Source organism: Pseudorasbora parva, chromosome 4, assembly GCF_024679245.1.
Source record: "Pseudorasbora parva isolate DD20220531a chromosome 4, ASM2467924v1, whole genome shotgun sequence".
Lineage (NCBI taxonomy): Eukaryota > Metazoa > Chordata > Actinopteri > Cypriniformes > Gobionidae > Pseudorasbora > Pseudorasbora parva.
Window position 1 is genome coordinate 15,635,281 of NC_090175.1, and position 9,588 is coordinate 15,644,868.

Sequence of the window (9,588 nt, forward strand, 5' to 3'; positions counted from 1 at the left end):
ATAATGAAAACGTCACATTATCAGACCTCAGAGCTACTGAAGCTGAGAAAAAAAATGTTCTGACAGCTTGAAGTTTTGTTCGTGAGAACCGCAGTGAGCTTTTTTTAAATGTAAAGATGAATTAATTGAGCCGGTAGGTGTGGATGACTGACTCGTGAAGCAGACACACACGTACATTCACACTCTCACAAATGTCAGCTGCTCATATGACTGAGCTTCTGGAGATGCTGCACTGATCACTGAAGAGCCTGGCGGGCAGCTTTTCTGTCAGGCATCTGTTTAGACGGGCGGCCCACAGAGAGACATTGTTCAAATGAAGCAGAGAAAGAGAAAGTTAACATATATAGAGGGCAAAAATACACACTAAATTTTTTTCTGTCCCTCCCAGCACCCATATCCTACAGAAGATGAGAAGAAACAGATTGCCCTCCAGACCAACCTCACACTGCTGCAGGTTAACAACTGGTGAGTTATCAGACTTAATACATATGTAGACTCAGTAGTCGTCTGGGTCGTCTCTGATTGGCTCAATGTCTCCAGGTTTATTAACGCTCGGCGACGGATCCTTCAGCCCATGCTGGATGCCAGCTCCTCAGACACACCTAAGAGCAAAAAGAAGACGCCCCAGACTCGGCCCCTACAACGCTTCTGGCCCAACTCCCTTGCCTCCTCTGTGACCCAGCAACAGGTCACCATGGAAGACGGTACGGCGCTTTAGACATTGTCGATTAGAACAGCATAGGAAATTAGTTTAGTTTGAGGGCGCAGTGGTACATTTAAAGTTGTAAGAACGAAGAGTGATTTACCATTGCACAATAGGGATGCACCGAATGTTCGGCAACCGAAATTATTCGGCCGAAAATAGCCAAAAAAGCACTTTCGGCATTCGGCCGAATAAGTAAAAAGGCCGAATAATTTTTGCCGAACAATGACGTTTTTAATGAAGCGATCAAAAAGTAACCCACGTAGAGTGAGAGCCGCGTGCTTTATGCAGCAAACATGTCAGCAGTATGGAAGCACTGTTTAGTGCTGCATCTCATGTCATCGATGAGAAGAGGAACTGACTTTCATGTGAGAAAGCAGAGAAGCTACTTTTCATAAAGAAGAACCTGCCACTTTTCCTGAAGAAGTAGGCTAAGTAGGCTTATGTCTAGGACAGTTATTTATTTGTTGTGGGTTCATCCACATTTTTTGCACTATTCAATGCACATTTGTTGTTGTAGACATACAGAGTTACATTCTACATACTAATTATTTATTTTAAGTTATGTTGTGCTTAGTTTGTATAATATCTGCTGGAATGTTAAAAAAAATTCAGTGTTAAATAAATATTTTGAAATTGTATTTTTGTTATTTGATTTATTTCTCAGAAAAGCAACACAAAATAGTAAAAAGCAAATTTTTACTATTTAATAATTGTAATGGTAAAAAAAATTGCCAAATAAATGGAAAAAAGGCCAAACACCGCGTTCGGTATTCGGCCTTCGGTCTTCGGCCAAGCATTTCATTATTATTCGGTTTCGGCTTCGGCCAAGAATTTCATTTCGGTGCATCCCTATTGCACAACTTACAATGTTAAAGGGTTGTCTTTTTTTTTTTTTTTTCATAATTTACTCAACCTCATGTTGGTCCAAACCCACAAGACTTAATTTCATCTTCAAAAGACAAATTAAGATATTTTTACTAAAATATGAGCATCTCCATTGAAGCCATGCAACTACCACTGTGACGTTGCAAAAAGTTCATAAAGAGTTCATTGAGCTTCCGCAAGAACCAATGAGGTTTATTATCGTGTTACGCAGCACATTTGAGCTTCTGCAAGAACCAATGAGGTTTATTATCGTGTTACGCAGCACATTTGAGCTTCTGCAAGAACCAATGAGGTTTATTATCGTGTTACGCAGCACATTTGAGCTTCTGCAAGAACCAATGAGGTTTATTATCGTGTTACGCAGCACATTTGAGCTTCTGCAAGAACCAATGAGGTTTATTATCGTGTTACGCAGCACATTTGAGCTTCTGCAAGAACCAATGAGGTTTATTATCGTGTTACGCAGCACATTTGAGCTTCTGCAAGAACCAATGAGGTTTATTATCGTGTTACGCAGCACATTTGAGCTTCTGCAAGAACCAATGAGGTTTATTATCGTGTTACGCAGCACATTTGAGTTTCTGCAAGAACCAATGAGGTTTATTATCGTGTTACGCAGCACATTTGAGCTTCTGCAAGAACCAATGAGGTTTATTATCGTGTTACGCAGCACATTTGAGCTTCTGCAAGAACCAATGAGGTTTATTATCGTGTTACGCAGCACATTTGAGTTTCTGCAAGAACCAATGAGGTTTATTATCGTGTTACGCAGCACATTTGAGTTTCTGCAAGAACCAATGAGGTTTATTATCATGTTACGCAGCACGTTTGAGCTTCTGCAAGAACCAATGAGGTTTATTATCATGTTACGCAGCACATTTGAGCTTCTGCAAGAACCAATGAGGTTTATTATCGTGTTACGCAGCATGTTTGAGCTTCTGCAAGAACCAATGAGGTTTATTATCGTGTTACGCAGCACATTTGAGCTTCTGCAAGAACCAATGAGGTTTATTATCGTGTTACGCAGCACATTTGAGTTTCTGCAAGAACCAATGAGGTTTATTATCGTGTTACGCAGCACATTTGAGCTTCTGCAAGAACCAATGAGGTTTATTATCATGTTACGCAGCACATTTGAGCTTCTGCAAGAACCAATGAGGTTTATTATCGTGTTACGCAGCACGTTTGAGCTTCAGCAAGAACCAATGAGGTTTATTATCGTGTTACGCAGCACATTTGAGTTTCTGCAAGAACCAATGAGGTTTATTATCATGTTACGCAGCACATTTGAGCTTCTGCAAGAACCAATGAGGTTTATTATCGTGTTACGCAGCACATTTGAGTTTCTGCAAGAACCAATGAGGTTTATTATCGTGTTACGCAGCACGTTTGAGCTTCAGCAAGAACCAATGAGGTTTATTATCATGTTACGCAGCACATTTGAGCTTCTGCAAGAACCAATGAGGTTTATTATCGTGTTACGCAGCACGTTTGAGCTTCAGCAAGAACCAATGAGGTTTATTATAATGTTACGCAGCATGTTTGAGCTTCTGCAAGAACCAATGAGGTTTATTATCATGTTACGCAGCACGTTTGAGTTTCTGCAAGAACCAATGAGGTTTATTATCGTGTTACGCAGCACGTTTGAGTTTCTGCAAGAACCAATGAGGTTTATTATCGTGTTACGCAGCACATTTGAGCTTCTGCAAGAACCAATGAGGTTTATTATCGTGTTACGCAGCATGTTTGAGCTTCTGCAAGAACCAATGAGGTTTATTATCGTGTTACGCAGCACATTTGAGTTTCTGCAAGAACCAATGAGGTTTATTATCGTGTTACGCAGCACGTTTGAGTTTCTGCAAGAACCAATGAGGTTTATTATCGTGTTACGCAGCACATTTGAGCTTCTGCAAGAACCAATGAGGTTTATTATCGTGTTACGCAGCATGTTTGAGCTTCTGCAAGAACCAATGAGGTTTATTATCGTGTTACGCAGCACGTTTGAGTTTCTGCAAAAACCAATGAGGTTTATTATCGTGTTACGCAGCATGTTTGAGCTTCTGCAAGAACCAATGAGGTTTATTATCGTGTTACGCAGCACATTTGAGCTTCTGCAAGAACCAGTGAGGTTTATTATCGTGTTACGCAGCACATTTGAGCTTCTGCAAGAACCAATGAGGTTTATTATCGTGTTACGCAGCATGTTTGAGCTTCTGCAAGAACCAATGAGGTTTATTATCGTGTTACGCAGCACATTTGAGCTTCTGCAAGAACCAATGAGGTTTATTATCGTGTTACGCAGCATGTTTGAGCTTCTGCAAGAACCAATGAGGTTTATTATCGTGTTATGCAGCACGTTTGAGTTTCTGCAAGAACCAATGAGGTTTATTATCGTGTTACGCAGCATGTTTGAGCTTCTGCAAGAACCAATGAGGTTTATTATCGTGTTACGCAGCATGTTTGAGCTTCTGCAAGAACCAATGAGGTTTATTATCGTGTTATGCAGCACATTTGAGCTTCTGCAAGAACCAATGAGGTTTATTATCGTGTTATGCAGCACGTTTGAGTTTCTGCAAAAACCAATGAGGTTTATTATCGTGTTACGCAGCATGTTTGAGCTTCAGCAAGAACCAATGAGGTTTATTATCGTGTTACGCAGCACATTTGAGCTTCTGCAAGAACCAATGAGGTTTATTATAGTGTTATGCAGCACATTTGAGTTTCTGCAAGAACCAATGAGGTTTATTATCATGTTACGCAGCATGTTTGAGTTTCAGCAAGAACCAATGAGGTTTATTATCGTGTTACGCAGCACATTTGAGCTTCAGCAAGAACCAATGAGGTTTATTATCGTGTTACGCAGCATGTTTGAGTTTCTGCAAGAACCAATGAGGTTTATTATCGTGATATGCTGCACGTTTGAGCTTCAGCAAGAACCAATGAGGTTTATTATCGTGATATGCAGCACGTTTGAGCTTCTGTAAGAACCAATGAGGTTCATTCTCGTGATATGCAGCACATTTGTAGCCTGACAAGCCAGACCCACATCAAGATGTTTGGTCTGGAAACTCAGCATTGACGGCTCAATCCGAGGGGCGGGATAAACGGTTGTCTTTCAAACTCCCTCTGCACGCGATAGGATAGCGCTACAACTAACCAGAGCAACGAAGGTGAAACAGAGCTTGTTGACAGATTAAACATTCGCCGTATACGGTCGGCAAAACTCAGAACTCCGAATGACTTCAGTGCCGTTCTTTGTTCTTTTCTCAGAGAAAAGCTTAACTCCAAGTCTTCCAGAGTCGCGGTCAAAGCTGATTCGAAAGACCGCTGTTCGCCAGTTTCTGTGTTTACTAGAAGCATGCAAACGCAACTCGGCCGTCGCCATTATGGCCCCGCCCACCGACTCTATACACGATGTGATTGGCCCGGCAAGAGTTAGGGGAATACAGCTCAGAAGGGTATTGAGAGTTGCTAGACGACACTCGCGGGCAGATTAGATTTACTGCCGCTAGGGTGCGTCTAGATTTCTAGGCTAGCACATTTGAGCTTCTGCAAGAACCAATGAGGTTTATTCTTGTGATATGCAGCACATTTGAGCTTCAGCAAAAAACCAATGAGGCTCATTATCATGTTACACAGCGCGTCTGAGCTTGATATATTTATATTTTTGTGTAATTGACGCGTCATCATAAACCCGTCTCTTGCGTGATACCCGGAAATTGTGAATATTCCGATCTAATATGATTTCTGACCAGTAAGGTGGCCAAAATAATAATTATACACTGTTTAATAATAGGCCAGAGGAGTTTTGGTTCCTTGCCACTGTCGCCTTTGGCTTGGCTTGCTCAGTTGGGGACACTAAAACTTAAATCAAAGTTTTTCAACTAAATAACCAAATAAAATTAATTTATTAGGTTTGAATTCATTGTATAAACTGTAATACTGATTTGCCAACATTGTCTCTATTTGATAAATTAAAATAAGTTGATAACATCGTTTCCTCAAGAGCAGCTGTACAGCTGAATCAAATTCTTTTGCATTATTTTCCTGTTTAACACTGTGAAGCTGCTTTGAAACAATCGTCATTGTAAAAGCGCTATTTAAATAAAGTTGACTTGACTTCTGTTAGAACCAATGAGTTTTGTTAATGTGTGAATAAATAGTATATGTGAATTATATGGTTGTCATACCCAGGTACCACAGTAACAGTCGGTGTGGGTGAGGATGGACTACAGACACTCTCCTCAGATGGAGCTACGCTGGCCATGCAGCAGGTCATGATAGGAGGTCACAGCGAGGATGATGACGATGAAGATGACGAAGAGGATGAGGACAACGATCCTTCTCACTCCGACATGACCAGGCTGGGCCTGGAGACCAGCGACTCGCTGTAGTAGGACTGAACCACACACACACTCACACAGTAACGTATATAGTATAAAGAGATGTTAAAGGAGCATCAGAGCACTAAGAAGTAAGAGACATTCACACAAACACCTCGGCTGACGTGTTGAAGGTCACAGCACACATCCTCAAGCTGTCAAACAGCTTGTTTGGAGTACAGAGAAAGGGCTTAAAGCCACAAACACAGAAACAACCCACACACACAGACACAGGTCAAAAGCCAAGACACAAGCACAAGTCTCTCTCACGGCGGAACACACAAATCATTTCCGACGCAGTTAGCCGAGTGCACTTTTTGTATGATACTGTAAACTTAAAGAAAGTTCAAAGCACATTTTGAAAGAGCTAAAAGGAAGGAAAAAATAGTGATGCTGGATGATTCGGTTGTACTTATCATCATGGTCTCTGATAAGACGACAATGAGATTTCGTCTCTTGCATGCCTGTGTTTGCTTTAATCAGGCACCAGGAAATAGAAGGAACTATTTTTATAGTACACTGTCACAAATGATCGGTGCCAATTTGTTTGTTTTTTCCATTTGTTTGTTTTGCTCTGGTTTGCTATGTTTTGTAAGGAGTATTTATGTATGAAAAAGACAAAAAAAATCTTTTAACGTGCGGGAGGTTTGTGGGAACTACTTAGTACAAAGTACAAAGAATGAATTATACTGTACGCTGAAGGCATAAACTCTGAAGCCTTACATTTTTACATTTCTAATGCCGCAATGTGAGACGGTCTCTGATGTCACTTCCTGTGCAATCGACATGGATACCGTGTCCAAAAATGATATTTTGCAAAGCCGTGATTGTTCGCGACATTTAATGCCTGTAATTGTTGTATAAGAAGGAAATGTTATTGCTTTTTAATGATTATATTAACAGAAGTTAAACAGAGAAGGACGTCAACAAGATTTTGTATTTATGTATAATTTTCAGCAAAGGGACTCATCCTTGATGTTAAACCCCTTCGTCTCAAACATTTATGACTGATTACTTTTTTTTTATGAGTTAACATGGACAGTTCCTCGAGTTTTCACAGGAAAACATGTTTTCCACCACAACAAAGTGGATAATACAAATGTTTTCAATATTTAAGGATTGATTGCATGTGTTTTCATTTATTATTGTAAAGAAACATACAATATTATTTTTAGAAACATACCGTATGCTCACAAATAGAAATGCTAATCTATCTGCGTAAACCTCATGAGATGGGTACAGTTGAGCCGTTAGTAAAATCTTGATATAAAATTTGGATTGTGGACATGTTTGTCCCTGTTTCTTCCTTTTACAGCTGTCACTTAATTGAGCTCATATATCCTGTTTTATAGTTATTTTGCATATTCATTATGTGCTTTAGGCTGTCGGCACTGAGCGGCTTTTCATTTCCAGCAGTAGTCTTGTGATGCCATCAGTCAGATGACTAACCCAAAAGGAGAACGTCAACTCCATTAGCTTAGCATGAGGAGGTTTGAGCATTTTTCTCTTTTCTCTCTCACACACACAGATTTGCCTTTCAGACTCTTCATTTTGTAATAAAGAACACTGTACCTGAAGGACACTGTTGCGTGTGATTGGATTTGTTTGTGCATCCTGAAGTGTGACATCAGAGGTCATGAGCTGCATTTGTGTCAGGGCCGAGAGAGTATTTTTAGTGTAACCTTCACTGAGTCTGCCATGTAAACAAATAAATCCTTTGACTTGGGGTGAAACTGTAATGTAGTTCATGGAAAGTGGTGTTTATTTATTATTATTATTATTATTTGTAGTGCATTTTTCATTTGGATTTGTTATCCTGGTTTAGCATTTACTCATTTTGCAACACTTTTTGATTATTTAAATAGTGGACAGCAAGAATAAAGAGATTTGGAAGAGTAGAATAAAGACTTGACGTTTTCACAGCAACGATGTACCAAAAACGAAACTTGTTTTCCTTCTCGTCAAAACCATCGAGATCCATGTATTTGTTTATGGATATACATGGATCCACAAACAAAACTAGAAATGCTGTATTCCGCTGCCAGGCCAGTAGCTGTGCGATGCCATTTTGTAAAGAAACACTACGCACCTATAGACTGAACATTTAATACGCATGGGCATGACATCGCCATTTTCACAAATTGCCGTTTTTGTAGTTTTCACAAAGACAATAATTCTATTGTTTTCAAAACATTCTTGTCATGTAAATAAACTGTCAAATCGCATAAAAAGTTTTTAGCTCAAAATGGTGTCATGTAAACAGACCCTTAAGAACATCCTTTTAATACAGTAAATATCTTAATAACATTAATACATTTAATAAGAATGGTAAATGCATCACGTTACGTGTGAACATTTGGCCTTACATACAAAAATATATGCACTAAAATGTTTCGACTTGCATGGATAAATAAATTATAAAATGGTAATTATTTGGACCTAAATAATCAATAAAAGTACAATAAATAGCATTTTACAAATAAACTGTTTAATTTACTATTTAAAAATATGTATTTTGCTGTATTTTCTGGCCAATAGAATCAAACCAACATAGCTTATGAAGAAGAATCATGTCATAGTAATGAGACAGGTGTATACACATTTATATATATATATATATATATAATATATCTATATCTATATCTATATATCTATATCTATATCTATATATATATATATATATATATATATATATATATATATATATATACATATATATATACACAGTGGGGCAAAAAAGTATTTAGTCAGCCACCAAGTTCTCTGACTTTAAAAGATGAGAGAGGCCTGTAATTTTCATCATAGGTACACTTCAACTATGAGAAATCCAGAAAATCACATTGTCTGATTTTTTTAAAATAATTTATTTGCAAATTATGGTGGAAAATAAGTATTTGGTCAATAACAAAAGTTAATCTCAATAGTTTTTATATATACTATTTGTTGGCAATGACAGAGGTCAAACGTTTTCTGTAAATCACCACAAGGTTTTTACACACAGTTGCTGGAAGTTTGGCCCATTCCTCAATGCAGATCTCCTCTAGAGTGGTGATGTTTTGCGGCTATCGCTGGGCAACACGGATTTTCAACTCCCTCCAAAGATTTTCTCTGGGGTTGAGATCTGGAGACTGGCTAGGCCTCCAGGACCTTGAAATGCTTTTTACGAAGCCACTCCTTCGTTGCCCGGGCAGTGTGTTTGGGATCACTGTCATGCTGAAAGACCCAGCCACGTTTCATCTTCAATGCCCTTGCTGATGGAAGGAGGTTTTTACTCAAAATCTCACGATACATGGCCCCATTCATTCTGTCCTTTATACGGATCAGTCGTCCTGGTCCCTTTGCAGAAAAACAGCCCCAAAGCATGATGTTTCCACCCCCATGTTTCACAGTAGGTATGGTGCATTCTTTCTCTTCCAAACACAACAAGTTGAGTTTTTACCAAAAAGTTCAATTTTGGTTTCATCTGACCATATAACATTCTCCCAATCCTCTTCTGGATCATCCAAATGCTCTCTAGCAAACTTCAGATGGGCCTGGACATGTACTGGCTTAAGCAGGGGGACACGCCTGGCACTGCAGGATTTGAGTCCCTGATGGCTAAGTGTGTTACTGATG

At 39.1% G+C, this 9,588-nt stretch overlaps 1 protein-coding gene across 1 annotated transcript in view; it reads left to right on the forward strand.

Moving 5' to 3' along the window:
* pknox1.2 (pbx/knotted 1 homeobox 1.2) overlaps window positions 1-7,550 on the forward strand; it is a 25,176-nt gene extending 17,626 nt beyond the window's left edge. The window contains exons 9-11 of the mRNA XM_067441038.1: window positions 389-465; window positions 541-704; window positions 5,786-7,550. Coding sequence (XP_067297139.1) covers window positions 389-465; window positions 541-704; window positions 5,786-5,985 — 441 coding nt within the window. The 3' untranslated portion in view covers window positions 5,986-7,550. The remainder of the gene's footprint in view (window positions 1-388; window positions 466-540; window positions 705-5,785) is intronic.
* The last annotated feature ends 2,038 nt before the right edge of the window (window positions 7,551-9,588 follow it).